This window comes from Dromaius novaehollandiae, chromosome 2 (assembly GCF_036370855.1).
Source record: "Dromaius novaehollandiae isolate bDroNov1 chromosome 2, bDroNov1.hap1, whole genome shotgun sequence".
Lineage (NCBI taxonomy): Eukaryota > Metazoa > Chordata > Aves > Casuariiformes > Dromaiidae > Dromaius > Dromaius novaehollandiae.
The window spans coordinates 119609998-119627698 of NC_088099.1; the positions used below are offsets into that span (position 1 = coordinate 119609998).

Here is a 17701-nt window from a genome sequence, read left to right on the forward strand (position 1 = left end):
AGTGCCTTTTGCACTCATCTTCCTTGCTTGTTTAGCCAAGTTGGCTTACGGCTCATGGAAAGTTAAGTAAACGAGATTGCTGGTGCGTTGTCATCTTGGCAGCCCCTGATGGTGGCCGGCGTGCCTCCTTGTGTAACTGGCGGTGTCTGTTCTCCAGCGTATGGCTCATCATTGCCTTGGTTTGCTGTGGAAAATGCACAGCGGCAACATGGCAGTCATAAGCCGAAAGTGTAAATCATACTTGTGACCTTTATGAGAGTGGGAAGAGCTGTGTTTACAGAACTGGACACAAAACATTAGCCGAAGCCCTATATGCTTAGGATATTTTGGCATGTTAATTGAAATAAGTGAAAGCATTTGCATAAACAGATGAAAACTTGTTGCTAGAATTAAAAGTCAGAAATACTTTCCCACTTGCTTTCCTCTCATCTGGACATGGCAGGGTATATGGAATCACATTAATTTGGCAGTCTTATAGCCTGTGGCTTAATTATGGAGTTATGTATAATTTTGCAGTTTTCTAGGTATACAGTTTTGCAGTTCTCTAAGCTCCAAGTTCACAGTTACCAGATAATTCATAAGCTCTAGTTTCTCTATATCTTTGCAAATTATATTATTGTCGAAAGAGTTAGAGTTGGGATATTCAAAATCTTTAGATGCTTTCAAAAATCCTGCATGAAGATCATTTTGTGCATTATCTGTGAACTTTTTTGCCATTTATGTTAATGTAGAGATTTCTTGATGCAATTAATTCCTTTCTTATATATACAATTGTTTTATAGGTAGTGACCTGGGGGACTATGTTGAATATGACCCAAATCTTCTAGATGATCCCCAATGGCCATGTGGCAAACATAAGCGGGTTTTAATATTCCCTTCATATATGGTAAGTGATACGCAAACCTAGGTGTACCATAGATTAATTTTGCTAACAATATTTAGACTGTTGAGTTGCATTTGGCCCTGTTTTAAGAAGATTACTTTTTTTTTAAATCTACTAATAAAGCTGTTTGGAATGCTTTGTTCTAAATGACAGTTACTTACTGGGACATGTAAAAACAAACTCATGGAGGTATTACAAAAGTAAATGCTTTCATTACTGCTCTATTTCATAAATGTTTTAGGTGAAAGGCTTGTTCGAACAATGCATTCTTTCTCTTTCCTTCAGAGGAAAAATTTTACTTCCTCTAATTGGCATCTCTTACAAAATGGGAGGATACCCATCAGGGTTTTTCTAAAGTCCTGAAATTGCATTGTGTTTTGATGCTTAGCATTCATGCATCAGAACAGAACTTCAATGTCTAGTAGAGTCTTTGTTTCCCGAATATTTACTTCACCATGGGACAGTCTGTCCTTTAATTGCAGCAATTACTGGCAAAGCATATATATTTTTCACTATATCCAGTGCTCATAACTGTACAGTACAGACTCAGGACTGTGCCTTTATCTGTGATCTAACTCAATGTTTTGTGTGGTGAGGAGTCTACAGACTTTCTTTCATTGCACCAAGTCTTCAGAATTCAGCGTACTTTTCTGACAGAAATGTTGCAAGCTGTAGTACAATCGCAAGCATGTTAGCACACATCTATCTGAATTATACATGTGAAGTAGTGGTAAGGTACTTGGGGAAAAGCTGATTCTTTTTTCAAAATGATGACTTAATACTTTTATCTATATACAAATAGGACAGGATTTGAAGTACTGATAAAATAAATGGTCCAAAATGTTATTCATGGCTTCTTATAAGTTGGAACAGGCCAGGAAGATACTAGTTAAGAAACTACTGATATATGTAAAGATACAGTGCTTGTAGGGTCTCTTCTGCTCCCCACCCTGGTCTTTATTTGATAATAGTATTCTTGAGTGATCCTTCTTCAAAAAAATATATTTTATGTGCTTCATGTGGAGTCACATTCATCTTGCTGGCAGGAATTTTGTGTGTGTTGCACAGAAAGTCTTCACAGAGCTCTGTGGCTACATGGGGGTTAAATGTTCAAGTGACAAATTGACAATCCCTTCTGCTTACTTTCAGCCAGTTTTACTTTTTGGCAGGTTATTTTTGGCTGACAACCCACAAAATGCCTGCCCTTTATAGCAAATACATCTGGCGGGGAGAATGTATGTTAGCTTTTGATATGGTTATTGCTATGGACATGGAACTGTCTTACTTCGAACAAAAAAAAGTTGTTAAACTTAACTGGCCTCCAAAGTGAACACAGTTTTAGCAGTTGTCATTGTGTTTCCAGCCTTCCTCAGACTGCAAATCTGAGTCCTCTAAGATCACCTGAAGTCCTCAATCTCTTTTCAAGTTGGCATTGAGGTGGACACAGTGGGGAAAGCCAAAATAAGGTAGACAGGACAGCTTTCTGCAGGGGAGATCTCCTCCCAGGAGCAGGAGTTTGATGCCCTTCTTTTACCTGCTTTGGCCAGCTTCAGTTAACTATGGTATTTTGAGGCCAGCATTTGGACTTCCATTGTAGTAAGGAGCTGGCTCAGGGTTTCCACTGTGGTAGAGATAGGACTAGCGATTTTCAAGGGGGAAAATGGACTTGAAGAGTAATTATTAAAATCAACGTCATTGTTTGTCTAGAATATATCTTCCAGAAAGGCATTGAGAGAGGTCTTCCCGCTTTTTCATTTTCTCTAGGTAAACTACTGTTGTGTCTGGAAAAATGCCTTATTTCATACTTGCCTGGGTTGGACTTCCAGCCATCGCTGCTTCAGCGCTGCTCTAGGGCCAGCAGCGCTGTGTGCTCTCTCTCTGAAGGCCCTCATCTCAGAAAGGGCTCAAGGAAGTGAAGCGCTGTGTTTCTTTCGTTGATGGGAATAACTGGCCCGTGCCAAGAGCTCTCTTGTCCAGGGTTCAAGGACTTGGCCTGCCCCTGGGTGAAGCAGTCTAGCTGTGATGCAACATCATAGGAGTTACGCAGCTTTACAAGAAACTAGAGAATGGGTATTTGTCCTTCACTGCCTTGCTGAGAAATCTCGCTAGGCACTGATGCTCCCTTTAGATGAGAGGAGGGAAGAAAAGTCGTGTTGCAGTGCCCCCATTGCTCACGGCTTTAAATAGGATTTTGAAACTTGGGCTGCAAGTAAGGCAAGGTTATGCATTGAGCTGGTTAATAGCAGACCGTATTGGCTACGTAGGAGACTTTACTAGCATCGATTTTGTCCTTTCAACTCATGTTCTCCCTCCTCGCGGTCCACATCAGTGAACATCAGCAGCATAGTAGGCTGCAATTTCAAGTCGTTTTCTTTCTGAAATATAAAAATTGGCATATGCTGCAATTAAGGCAAATTTCAGCCTGAGGTCAGAGAGAAACCTGTTTTTTTTTTCCCTGAGTGTGCGCAGCCATTTAAGTGTTAACAGACCTCTGCAAAATGACTGCAGAGTTGTAGACCTACTCTATGCAGATTGAAACCAATCTGGGTCCTGAGCAGAATATAGCTTTAATTATTACTTCTCACCAGTGCTGGAGCAGCTGAGAGTGGCTTTCGTGTCAGCACTGAACATTTTGTTGTGAGTGGAGAGCTGCAGTTTGTAATTAAAGTTTTGTTACTTGGCCGGCATTTCGCATTAGTGCTTGGCAGCTGCAAGCTCGTAGATTTTTTTTTTTTCTTTTTTCCCTTCCTTATGGATGCGGAGAGCAATTAATGGGGGGAAGGTGTGTGACAAGAATGTGAACAAACGGTGCTGCACTTGCGGGAGGCTGGATCCGCAGCTGCAGTGAGCCTGCGTGGCCCTGCTGACTGCAGAATAGAATTAAGTGCACAAACATCACCCTGGGGAACCTGACTTGGGCTTTGCAGGCCACAGTTTTTCCCCTGATAAAACTCTGCTGAGGTCTGTCTGAATTCTGCATCAGTAAATACTGCAGGCTTTATCCTGAGGTATAAGACACACAACATTTCTGATCCTTCTTTGGTTTTTCTCTGGAATACGTGCAGTTAGCACTCCAGCCCATGACATGCAGCTTCCTCCTTTCTTGTGGAGCCCAAGTTTATCATCACTTGCATTGGCTTTATATTCTGACAGTTTTACATAGCTGAATTAGTCCAGACTTGCAGAAGTTTTTTACTGCAAGTCCTCAGCTGTTTGCGAGGGATCACTGCGTCTCCTCCCCGAAGATGGCTGTGGGGAAGGAGAGTTGCGTTCAGTTTGGCCTCTTTCTGTAGCGAAGTTCCTAGCTTTAAAAAGTAAACTTCCCTGCAGCATTTCTGAAAGTGATACAAGCAGCCTGATAGGGGATGATTCTGAAAAGGCAACTGAAATAATTTTCCAACACAAACCTCACAGCATCTGTTAATTGTATTAGTCATATTTAAATTCTGGTCTACCCTGGAGAAATTATTTTGCTTTATGTTGTCTTTGTAGGAGAGTGCAATCTCTACCACAATATAAACAATAAGAGGTAGAAGAATTCATGCTGGAGGGAGGGGAGGGAAACATCATGTCATGCTTAACAGATGTCTTCCTGGCCGATAGTGCTAAAATGGGAATTCTTGCGGATTCTTAAATCCCTCTAGGAGAGGAACTCCCACCGTCTATCAGGCAGGACAGTAGCTTCTTCGCAAGACTCTCATGTCAGCTTGTGTACATGCAGGCTCTTCGGTGTCTCGCTGGTCTGCTCACGCTCGTGTGAGCAGAAACAAACCCGTTCTGTGCAGAAAGAGAAAACTCACTCTGCAGCACACACCAGGCTGACCCACGCAGTTCTGTTTCTGTTGGTAACATAAAAATACCAGAGTGTGTTCAGCTCGCTGGTACGTGCTGCCAAAACTTGCAGGAGAAGGGAAAAAAGCCCAGTTCGGTAGCATCTTGTGACTGAGTGACTCTTCTGTAATAACATCGCTGCGCTGTCCATCCAGCTGTGCTCAAGAAATGCACTTGAAAATTGGTTTTGGTACTTCATGACAATTTCAGTGTATTCACTTAATTATGTCAAAATAAGTTGACATCTATACGCCACTTGCAAAAAAGCATGTTGCAAAAGTCTGCGGTGTCCTTAGAGCAGGCTGCATTTGCCAAGCACAGCGCCAGCATCAAGCGCAGCCAGGCTGCGTTAGTAAATACTGGTGTTGCAGGGTGGTTTTAAAACCAGGAGTGTTCGCTGCCCAGCCACTTAATCTAACAAACCCTGCGTGATGGTACGGTGCCTTCGGTCTCTCGCTCCCCCTTACGGCCTTTCACAAGGTGCGTCGAGGTCAGGAGTCCTCCGCTGCAGCGGATGCCCTCCGATGCCGTCACCACCTTCCTCGCGCCGCTTCTCTAGCGGGAAATTAAGCGCCCCCAGGTTGCTCCTTTACCAGCCGCTGACCTCGTGGCCGAGAGTCACGGAGAGCAGAGGATCGCAGTGGTGGCAGAGAGTCTGTGCTGGGTGCATTTGATGCCATCTCTGGCTGAGACTCCAGTAAACATATTTTGTAACAGTGACTAACATGTATTAATTGAGAAGGATTTCAGCACGTTAACTCTATAAAATAAACTGGTATTCTTCCATGTACTTTAATTCGGAGAGGCAGTTTTGAGATTCTTTGCTTGTGAAATTCTACATATTTCACTTGCAGGTCCTTGGGTGTTAATTATTTTTAAACAATGGAAACATCATCTTTCAGTCTTCCTTTTCCTTTTTTTTAATTTTAAAGGGGGAATCACTCCCGTTTTGCTTCACTATTTTAAGCCTCTGCCCTAAGAGAATTTCCTGTACATAAGCATCCTCAGACATAAGCATATGCATTAGGCTGCTGGCAGCTCCCAGCTGCCCAGGTAGTCACATTGGTGTAGCCAGGCAGGGCTGCACAGAGCAGTGGAGAGTCCACGGACGTCTTTTCATCTGTTACGCGGTTAGTGACTTACCGTTGTGTTTCTGTTAAACATGCGAGCCTTCTGTCTGTTTGGTGTGGAGCAGATTCACAGTAAGGACACCCAAAGAGACCCTATCATAGAACTTCAATTTTATTCACTTATTTTATTCTGATTTTATTCATCCTTCTTAGGAGGGAGATAGAGGCATCCAAAGCTAGATCCTCTTTTACTGGTAGCGTGCCAAAGCAGGATTTATTTTCAACAATATTTCATCTTTCCAGTCATTTCAGGCATCCTCCCTCCTCCCCTATTTATGAAACTATACATACAGCTTTCCTATGAGAAAGCAGCTGCTTGAAAATGCTTATGAATAACACACAAGCTAACCTCCAAGTTCAAAACTGCCAGGCCTGCAAAAAGCGTGCAGAGTACAGACTTCAGCCCCAGGATGCATCACGCCGGCCGGGCATCCGTCTGCTACCATATATCAAGGCGTTCATTTGTCTTGCAGCTTCCATCACCACGCTAAAATACACATATACAGCTTTGTATACAGAGGACGCAAACAGAGCTCCCCAAGGAGTATTTCTGAATGCTCAAGTGAAACGTGTTTTGTGCAAACAAGCTGTGAGAAACAAGACAGACCCTTCTGGATGACAGCAGTGACAAACATTGGAGATGGGTGCGTGAGAGCTGTTGGCCAGCAGTTCCCAGCGCCTTCCGTGTGTGTCTGGCTGCTCGGAGGTGCAGAGCACCTGCCTGTTAGAGAACAGCGTTATTTATAAGAAAATAACGTGTTTGGCATAGAAACATGCCATGCTCCTTTCAGGGAAATGTTTGCAAACTCTTCATAAAACCTGGAGCATCCGTGTTGAGCGGCGCTCCTATACAGGCGCTACCAGAATTACTCCAGGCAGAAAAAAAATCCCCGCTGTTTACAGTGGTGTCTTCTCCTCCACGCAGCAGCTTCGCGTGTGACTCACAGGCAGCTCCGGAGCAGTAAGAAATGGTCCGAAACAGAGAAGGGAAAAGAGGAGTAGATGCTGAGAAGGTGGCAAAGGTTTAGATTGGGTCATGGCGCTCCCATGTCGGCAGTGAGGTCCCACCTGGCCCTTGCGGGTTTCTGAGAGTTCCCTCCGCTCCGTCTGCTTCTCTTCCTCACGGGAAGCAGCGGGTCCGTGCTCTGCACCAAGCCACGCACCGGGCACGGAGGCTCCCACGCTGCCCCACACCAGGGAAGGACGGCGGGAGGGTGGACGGGGACCCTGGGACCCTGCTTTTCTATGCAGGCTCCTATGTTTCCTGCTTTAGTCACAGCATTGGAGCAAGCGAGGTACTGGAAGCCTTGTCCGAAACGGTTAGAAGAGGTAACTGAGTCGGTCTCTTTTCTTTTTTTTTTCCTTTACTTTCCTTTTTTTTTTGGCCATCTGCCTCTCCACGGGTCACCATAAGCGCAGGCCGGGGAAATGAGATCCCCGCGCAGAGGCAAGTCGGGAGCTGCAGCAGCCGCCGGGGAAGTCGAGGGGGGCGAAAAGGAGCGGTGCAGTTGCTTCCCCGGAGAAGGAGGGCAGCTGGTTCGGTGATCCAGCGCGGCACTGACAAGCTGAGACAGCTGCCTCGGAGCCAGGGTGTTCAGACATGCTGTGGTGATCCTGTTACATGAATCAAGACCAGCACGCACTCGCTTTCATCTGGATTTCATTATTGTGATTTATGTGGCAAAGACTGTTGTCTAGCAGGAAGCAGCAGCTGAGGGGGGAGATGCTTATCAACAGGACAAAATCGCCAAATCTCCGCTTTTAAAAATAGCCCTACCTTGTTGCCGTTTTCGGTTTTAGGCTGCCTGCTTATTCTCGAGCTGCTGAGTGCTTTCCGTCAAGAAAAGCAACTTTTTTCCCTTCTCGAGGAAGCTCGGTGGGTGTTGGCAGATCTCTCCTTGGCAGCGCTGGGTGCAGGGCCATCACCCCACGCGTGGGAGCCTCACCGTGCTCCTCGGAGGTGGGAGCAATGCTGACCGGCATAACTCGGTGCAGCCCTTGCGCCGGCTGCGGAGGACAGGCTGGCCCCCCTCCGCCGCGGCCGGCCCTCTCTGCTGCGAGGCATTTTATGCCTCGGACGCCAGATTCATCCCTGCTTGCCTGCTCCCTCGCGCGAGGCAGAGGATTACCTTGCAGAGAGCCAAACGCGAGCCTGCCAGCCAAACTCACAATCGCTTGGAGGGAGATAATTAAGATAAAACCGAGGAGCTCTGCAGTAATGGAGAGCAAACAACGGGCAATTAAGTGTGCAGCGAAGCCTGGGATAAGGTACCGCATAGCTTTGCAGAGTAGCACCGAGCTCCCTCTTTCTAGGATTGCCCAAGACATGGAGAAAATACTGGTAGTAAATAAAATCATGTTCAGACTTAATAGCAGGTGACCTTTACGTGCCCAGTGTCTCCTGACTCTGTAAATGAGCATGGCATGGGCTGATGTTTCTGTGCAGTAGCTGATAGCACCAGTTTAGATTGTGCCACGTGGCTTTTCCAGTAGTCCTCTTATAGCAGTACTAAGAGGAGCCCTGTTAATAACGTGTAATAGCACATCCATATACGTGTTAGAGACACCCAACTTGATGATGATCCTATGGAAAAAGGCCGTGAAGCAGGCGAGCAGCAAATAAAGTCCTAGGGGAGGAAATAAAAGGAATACTTGTTAAGGTTTTCATTCGTGGGCTGTTGAGGGCTGAGCCCTGTCAGATGAGATGAAGCACATGAGAAAGCAAGTCTGTGCTATAAAGAGCCACAGCTGTAAGGGGTGCGCGAGTGTCACCTTGTGTTGTCTTTAAGTTGTTCCTGTGCTGGCCCGGTGGCAGGCTGAGAAGATGCTTGCAACGAGCAGGTGCCTGTCTGAGATGTCTGAACTCTCAGGCTCAGTCTTTGGCCTATGTAGAGTCAAATACTCGCTTCCTCCCAGCTTTAACCAGATTAAAAGCAGATGGACCCACGCACTCAGTTGAAGCCTTTTCCTCCTGCTCTGGGTGGGGCAAGATTTCTCCTCTCTTGCTTTTCATCTCTTCCTTTCGTTCAGGCATGGTAGCGAGTTGCCTGCCTTGGAGTCGAGACAGTGTCTGAATTTACGATATTAATGGCAATGCAGCATCAGCCCAGAGCTGTGCTCTAGCTCATACACACATGTACAGGGCAGCAGGGATAGCCAGAGAGGGTCGATATGGGTTTCTCCTTTTTGATGACTTCTTACAATGAATCACAGGGATCTGCCAGCTGGTCCAGCAGCTTTCCCCAATAAGGCAGGATTTCCTTAGTAAGGAAGTTGTCCGCTTTACTGAGTAAAATTTGGCCTGGTGCTCCGCATGTAGCTGTGTTGGAGGGAGCTTGCAAGCATTCATCTGTGTCACTTGAGGCAGTGGCAGGCAACTGCTGGGCTGGACCTGCCGCGCGGAGTTACCTGCCAGGATGCAGCCGGAGCGGCTTGTCTGGACAGATGATGATCCTCGCGTTGCATGGCAGGTAGCCAAACAGGCCACATTTAAAATGCGTGTATGACCAAAACAGTGCCCTGTGGCAAGAAGTTGCTTTGTCTCTTCATTACAGCATCCATTTACCTCAAATACTGCTGTTTGCTCTTAGGGGGAGGAAGCATACTCTGCTTTCTTTTAAATTCCTGTAATTATCCCTTACTTTAGTATCACAGCTTCTAAACAAAGTGGAGGAAAAATGAGTTGTGTTTTGCTCCTCTCCCTGCTCATTTCTGATCCAGCCAAGAGCATGACTTGTTGACAACAGTTGTCCAAAGCTGTTCCATTCTCTCCTCCCCAAACCCTTCCGTGTGCTGTTTTAATTATCAAAAAAAACTGTAAGAATAGGCATTTAGTCCTTTTGGCAGTTTTAGATTCCCATGAGGATATAACGCAGCGAGGCTCAATCTCCTGAAAAGGCATAACAAGTGGCAAGTGTTTTGCACATCTCTTTCCACCTCTTGTCGTTTAGAGTAACAGCCCTTTGCCATAATATAGGTTAATCATGAACAGAATTTAGAAAGGAAAACTTTGTTTTACTGGAAGGAGAGTGCAGGATATATAATCCAGATGGGAGACACCCACCGGCTGTTGGGTAGGATTTGGCACCATAGGATGTGCCTAGAGTACGGGGAGGTGGATGCCCACCACACTTCAGCCTGCTCTGTCTCCGGGCTGCTGAAGTCGGGGGAATTTTCTGCTTCTTTCCAAGTGGCAGAACAGCCGCAGGAGGAGAATTGGCACATTCCCAGAATGAAGGTTAATTTTTTTTTCGCTGATAGGTTTTGCCAGCTGAATGGTGACAAGATTTTGGCAAAGTGCTTCCTGAATGAAGGCTGAAGGAATAAGAATAGTGCTACACACACACACACACACACACACACACACACGCAGGCTAGCGCTAGTACTGCAATGTCTGTCAGGAGGGCTGTCTAATACTTAGGGAAATTTTTTCAAGTTGTGACAGATAGGAGTAGGAATCTCAGTATAAAGAAGATACACACAGAATGTTGTCTTAACTCGGTATTTCTATCCACTTACGTAATTTATGACAGCATTAATATCTTGCATTATATTGAAATACCTGCCATTTAGGCTCAGTGCCTGTTTTATTACAAACATATGGTATTAGTACTCAAGAATTTGTACCAGAGGTTCTCTTAATCAGTTTGAAAGAAACTGGCAATATGTTTCAGAAGCACCTAGAGAAAAACACACAAAATCTGATGATCAAGTCAGTTGCTGTGGTGACTTGTTTTGGTTTAACAAGAATCATCAGCTAGGTTTTATCCACCCACACTTAGCTTACATTCATTCATATTTGGAAGGCTTCTTATAAGGCACATGTTGTTTGGGGCTTGTGCTGAATGGTCTTTCCAGATTTCAGGTCACTTGTTCTGACAGAGCTATCACAAGGAAATTGTTACCCTAATTCAGACTTAAGTTTCCCTTATCTCAAAGTGTTAGGACCAAAACATTTTTGGTATTCCTTACTTTTTGGTGGATCGGGGTGGGCATGGTATTGAGTGGTCGTGTTGGTTACAAACTCCAAGAATGACTTTCTCTTGGCTGATCTGTTACAGACCACAGTCATTGACTATGTGAAGCCATCAGATCTCAAGAAGGACATGAATGAGACCTTTAAAGAGAAGTTCCCTCACATCAAGTTAACCCTCAGTAAAATACGAAGGTACATTGCAAAGCCTGATACGGCTGCCACACAATGCAGCTACCTCACATTTCTGTGCAGCTGTTGTTGTACGTGAAGAGAAGCAGAGTATTGATCGATTTTCCAGGAACAGTCATCTGTGGAGGTGCTGAATAAGTCAGATGATTGCTCTGATTAGTGGCCTGAGTAAACAAAACAGGGAAATGTGTTCAACCATGTACCAGTCAGGTGTAAAACACAATGTCTGAAGGGGTGAGGATGCAAACTGTGTATGCACTATACTCTAACACCTAGGAAAACAAAACACAAAAATGTTGCTGAGCTCATGGTACTTAGCTTAAAAAGAGATGAAGAAAGAGAAATGTTGGATTTTTTTGCCTTGTTCAAAGAGCATGGCCAGAAGCAAAACAAGTGATCACCTTCACAGTGAAGTTGTAGTATTTCATCACTGTTTTCAGCACAGCAGGCTAGACATAGCGCTTTGCTGAAGTAATGATGACTTCATTTGACTCCTCAGACGGAGATGTCCAGAAGGATACTGATCCGTGTTTGGTAACTAGAGAATTCTGCAGTACATTGAGGGACTATTATTTTGAATATGACCAAACATAACCAACAGCAAAGCTGCATAGAGATCACAAGCAATGAAGTTGTTGTTACTGAATAAATTGTATATAGCTTAAGATTTCTGATGAAGTCTTTTTATTGAACTTGTCAAGGCTTTTTAGTTGCTGTTCTAGTTTGTTACAGCTATTTATTGGGGATGAGGGTGCGGTTGAAATGTAATCCCCCAAAAAAGACTATAAGGACATTTGCCCAGTAAATTACATCTTTCTTTACCCCTCTATTTGACTAAGCAGAAGTCTCTGAAAGAACGACTCTTGTGGTGAAATAAGAAATGCTTTAACATGCAGCTAACAGCATACTTGTCTGGTCTCTTTATGCAGCTTGAAGAGAGAAATGCGCAAGCTTGCTCAAGAAGAATGTGGTTTCGAAGAGCCCACCGTGGCCATGGCCTTTGTGTACTTCGAGAAGCTCGCGCTCAAGGGCAAGCTGAACAAGCAGAACAGAAAGCTTTGCGCTGGAGCCTGTGTTCTCTTAGCAGCCAAAATCGGCAGTGACCTCAGAAAACATGAAGTCAAGCATCTTATAGATGTACGTATACCTAGGCGTCCAGTGTTTCTTCCACATGATGTGCCAGCATGTGGCTCACACAAGCCTGCTTATCAGTGGTCTTGGCTCTTCTCTGGGTTTCCAGCTGTTCCGCCAGCTAACTGCCTTCCTTTATTATACATTTATGTAGAAGTAGTGGTGACCAGTGTCTCTGCAGAGGAGTGAGAAGCTTGCTTGATGAGATTGAACAGCGTGGTGTCAAATACTGCCTTACCCAATACAAGTCAAAAGTTAACCTTCAGGGCATTCAGTTTCCTTTAATTATATTTGCAAGAGCCATTAAAGACTGTCCTTTGAAAAGTAAATGCAGATATTAATTTCAGACAGAGTGTAATAGGCTACCAGGTTTGGATTTCACTCCTCACGCTAAGCTTTTGAGCATAGGACATTGCTTCCATGAGACCACTTCACCCTGACTTGCTTTCTGTGGAGTGAAGTGTTTGGTCTTCTACCCTCACCATGTTAAAGGGTTAACAGAGGGAGGGGAATATAATTCCCTAATCCAGTTGCAAGCACTAAAATGTCAATCTCATATATCTCTACAGAAAATTGGACAGGCAGCTGGATGCGTGGCTACAACCAAACTCTGCTTAGTTCAAGAGACATGAGAACATGGTTGGGGAGCAGAAGTGGATTCATACCCTTATGCCACAGTCACAGAAATGGCTTGACAGTCAGTTTGTTAGAATGGTCTCTAAATAACCAGAAAAAAAAAAAGAGGGAGTTGAAGATCTGGGCTCTCTTGCTACCCTGAAATATTGGTCCATCCTTAAGACACCCTGAGCTTTTTATTAGATTCAGTGGCTAGAGAAGCAGCGAGCCAGGGAGGTCATAAGAAGACAGGGCGGGGGGAGGGGAAAATCCCCATACAGCTGGCTGCCTTCTAGTATCCAAATCCAGTGAAAACAGCAGAAAGGATGGGTGGTTTAGTACGTCACAGCAGAAAGCCAACTATGAAACCCATCACCTCTGCCTTGAGGATAGTAGAGTTTCTTTTACTTACTATTCTTACGATTGTTGCAGATGACACCTTTTGCCTCTGAGGTATCAATAAGGTCAAATAGATATAATTGTAGTGGGACTAATTTCCCCAATAGGAGGTTCTAACATGTTCTAATGCTGTAAAGAAAATTCATGATTACTGGTGGAGTATGAATTTTGTGGGTACTTGCATGATGCATGTATTCCACTACACAAGTGATTTTTTGATGTATGCATGAAGCTAGGCATTTCCTCTTCCTGCATTAATAATCACTATGATCATTAAAAGATATATCTGCTAGAAATGGAATGAGTAAAATATCAGAAACAGCATGTCCAGCTGAACTTTATAAACCACCTTTCCAATAAGAAATCAGTCCATCTGATTCAGCCCAGTAGTTTATCCCATACTGACCGGTAAAGGGAAGGGGGAATACAAAGCAACGTAACATTATGTGGTCATAAGCTGCCACATAGCACATTCAGGTGAGTTAAAAAGAAGTGTGTTGCTGGGTGAAGTGGTAGTAAGGAAAGATCATCAGTTCCAAATAAGCAGCGGAGTATGCCAGCAGTGATGCCACTGTTTTGCCTATCTGGGAAGGCTCAGTCAGAGACAGGAGGAGAAGGCCACAACTCTAATTTTCTAAAGCTAGAGCTATGCAAATTCAGCAAGGCAGAGGTTTGGTGAGAGCAGCGCGCGCTTATTCAAATGTCTTGAATAATGTCCTCTGCAAAAAAATACTAGAACGTGATTCACAGAGACTTTTTTTATGTGGCTGTCGTCGTTACAGAAACTGGAAGAGAAGTTCCGGCTGAACAGGCGCGAGCTGATCGCCTTCGAATTCCCGGTACTGGTGGCCTTGGAGTTTGCGCTCCACCTGCCGGAGCACGAAGTGATGCCGCACTACAGACGTTTGCTCCAGAGCTCCTAGCGCTGGCTGCCCTTCCGGGAAGGGGCTCCGGACTGTTTCCACTTGGCTCTGGGGAGCTGCAGTTACTACTGGAAATGCAAAAGCAGACTTGTAACACTTAGCTCGCTCGCTCTCTCTCACTCTCGCTCTCTCCAAAACAGTTTTTCCAGCAACATATAGGAAACACTGCGCTGACTTAAGACTCTCAGCTTTGATAGATTTACGTATCGTTATTTTCTCAAAGCAGGTGAAGACCGAGATGTTGGTTAATGGTTAACGTTTGCTGAAACTGGGTGGCAACTGACCCTACCTGTGGGGACTACAGATTTCAAAGTTAGTTACCTGAACCAGACGTACAAAAATTTGAAGGGCAGCCTCCATTACCACCTCTCTCCATCACACAAACCCCAAGAGCCCACTCGAGTGCATTCTTCTAGTGCTTTTTCTACCGACCTGCTGCGACTTACACGACGACTTCTTAACGTTGTGAAAAGCTTTTAAAGAGGATATCTTCACTGTGTCAAAAAGAATGTGCCAATCTATTTTTGTATCAGCAATTGAAAGTGCACTTTTTCCCGTGGGGTGGTTGTGTGCGTATGTGTGTGTGCGCGCGTGTGTGACGCTGAACTGCTCTCAGGCCGGGTGGCTGGCTTCGCAGTTTCAGAGTGTATCACTCACTGATGGTGAAGATCAAGGTGACCTTACGTGTTTACTTCTTGAAAAACATAACTACTGGAAAAGTGGTAAATGGGAACATTTTTGGACACTTCTTTTTTTTTAATTCTCTGATCTTTCCAACATTTTACCTTTGAAAGGGTTACACTACTACAACGGGAGAAGAATCAGCAACTGACCATAAGCTTTCACTCATGTTTGTGATAAAGATGAAAGCATTAGTACGAGATTTCCATGTCATGTTTTTTAAAAATGTCTTGTGTTAAGCCACATGCATATTTTTAACCTTCGCACTTTTCCCACTGTGGAGATGGTTAGACTTGCACTCTGTAGTGTTGTATTTCTGTGCTCTATGTTAGAGTGCGTAATAAGCACATTTATTGTGCTGTATCTTAAAACAGTGTTTTATTAAAAAAAAAAGTAGGGCTCAGCAGTATAATATAACAGGTGTCTTAAGGCTCCAACAGCAAGGACATCAGCTATTGTTGGTTTGGGTTTTTTTTTTTTCTTTTTAACTAGAATTGACTGTGCAAAACTTAAAATTGGTGACCATTTAAGTTAAAGGTCCAGTTCCTTTAGACATTTCAATACTGGAGTTTTACAGTAAACTTCCTGCAGCTTCCCTGGTTCTGACTGGACACCCAGAAAGGCTGGAGCCTTTCATCCAAACTCTCTGATGCTATATACCCTATGCTAGTGCCATGCTCGAGGACACTATTAAATTGTTTTTATTCTGTGAGCTTACACCCATGTCCAATCTTCTCCTATGCTGATTCACTGAGCAAGCCTTGCCCTGAACATGCCCAACACAGATCCACTAAAGTCAAACACTTACATTTATGGTATTAAAAACAAACAAAAAAAAATCTCAGCCATAAGGTTTGAGCTGCAGCCTTACATCTCTCAGTTTGGGAGTGCTTGCTCAGCGTACGGAAAGGGCTTGTGAGCAGAAGGTAGAGAAGTGGGACACAGCAGAGGATGCAAACACACTAATGCTTACTTTCTTTTACTTTAATCGGTTTTATTATTTCCTTCAGTTAGGCCAGGAAACATCCACTTTCTTTACCAGCTTTGATGCCTTTAAATTCTAGTATGAAAAAGCCTGTGTATGATTGCTCTGTAGGTGCTGGAAAGGTTACATAGAACATGTCAGGACAAATGGGAGTTTGATGCTATTGCTCTCCCTCCATTTTAAGGGGGGGGCTCACTATGCTAGCTTACAGTTATTATTCCTACTTATCTAATTATTAATTAGATACATTCCACTGGGACTGGGGGAGGAAGGGGCAAAGAGAAAAGTCCCCCCACCGCTGCATTGGACGCATCACTCGTCCGGCGGCGGAAAGGAGCCGGGGGCCCAGGAGCAGCCGAGGAACAGAAAAGCCGAGAGCCTTAACACGTGCAGATCCTCTCCAGCCTGTTTATTCAGCCCCACACGGCAGCGTAGCAGCCTGGCCTACAAACCAAAACGGTCGGCAGGTGCGATGAGAGGCCCTCCGTCCTTGGCTGCCTCCTTTTTCACCAAAATCGTGTATATACGTTCAAAATTCACTTCTAATAGAGTTCTGTTCCTAATAGTGACCACATAGAGCTAAATGGAAGCTTTAGTTTTCCATAAAGGCTTCTACATTTTGCTTTTGAGTCTGATTTTTAATGTTGCTTTATAGTATTGCAGGGAAAAAGCAAATTGTGACTGAAAGATACAGACTAAAGAATGACAGTCTTACAGTAGTCTTTAGAGACGCTATTGAATCATGCTGTCACATCTTTGTCTTCTGTGCTGCTACCCAACCCTGATCTACAGTTTACACAGATTTCTGGGATGAAATCTGATTGCTGGAGACTTTCTGCTTTTTGTTGTTGTTGTTTTGGGGGCGGGGAAGGGTTTTGGAGTCATGTTCAGTTACGGTTTGAATGTGGAATAAACACGATGGTGACGATGTTGCACTGTTCACTTAGGAACATGTATAAAGCCATATGATGCTAAGCGTCAAAGCACAGAGCTTGGTCAGTACAACTATGGTTAGGACAACAGGCAGTATTTGCCCCCTTTTCTCCCCAACCCTGGGAAAATTCAGGCTGAAGTGATCAAGGAAATCTGTACCAAACAAAAAAAAAAGTGTTGATTGTTTTTGCCTTTGTCTTACATGGTAATGAGTGTTGATTTACAAATGATTTTAGGTTCAACTTTAAATAGTTTGGAAAATAATCCATTCCATATCACTTGTTATGTTTTGAGATTATATACCATACACTCTACCATGCAGAGGTGTTTTTTTTCCTTTTCTAAAAAAATAAAAATTTTTAAAAATTGAAAAACCCTGACTCTTTTCCACTAGTGACAGTAAGTAAAATTATTCAGTTCTCTTACCTGTATGTGTCAGATGTTTTCTTTTTGTCTTCCTCTGGGACATAAAACTGCTTATTAGTAAGCTGATGGCCATATTACTAATAACTCTTGTTATAACTTACGAGCAAGCTAAAAGAAGCCCCAGGCTCCAGTTTCCCACCAGAAAGGCTTCAGGAACATTGAGGACCAGGAGATGGAACTTCTTTACCATGTTAAACCTTACCCAGTCAACAATATTTATGTGCTGGGCTGACAAATTGTTCACGAGATCTTGCCTTTCCTTCCCAGCAGGGAGATCGCTGCTGGTCCAGGAAGGTTGGGCATAAATTCGTGCTGGACCCTGTGGCACCACTGCTGCAGTTACCAGTCTCCGGCATCAGCAGCCAAGGTCCCTGGGCACCCCCAGTGCCTGTGTCCCTGCAGTTCCCCTGTCTCCCACTTCTAGGATCTCTTCTCCAGCCGAGATCTTCACTTTCTTCTTTCCCAGACCACTTTCTTTTTTTTTTCTTTTTTTTTTTCATCTCTGGAAACCCTTCTTTTCGGCACCAACACCCCTTTCTGGAACACCAAGCCCATGGTTTTCTTGCTTTAAAAAGTCTATGTGCAGAAGCACAAGGGAT

General features: G+C 44.2%; 1 protein-coding gene across 2 annotated transcripts in view; it reads left to right on the plus strand.

The window, feature by feature from the left end:
* Nucleotides 1–17099, plus strand: part of CABLES1 (Cdk5 and Abl enzyme substrate 1) — a 75298-nt gene extending 58199 nt beyond the window's left edge. For both annotated transcript variants that reach the window (XM_064507303.1, XM_064507302.1), the window contains 4 exons: nucleotides 783–886; nucleotides 10906–11012; nucleotides 11939–12146; nucleotides 13937–17099. In XM_064507303.1, the coding sequence (XP_064363373.1) occupies nucleotides 783–886; nucleotides 10906–11012; nucleotides 11939–12146; nucleotides 13937–14077 (560 nt within the window). In that variant the 3' untranslated portion in view covers nucleotides 14078–17099. The remainder of the gene's footprint in view (nucleotides 1–782; nucleotides 887–10905; nucleotides 11013–11938; nucleotides 12147–13936) is intronic.
* Nucleotides 17100–17701: the final 602 nt, after the last annotated feature.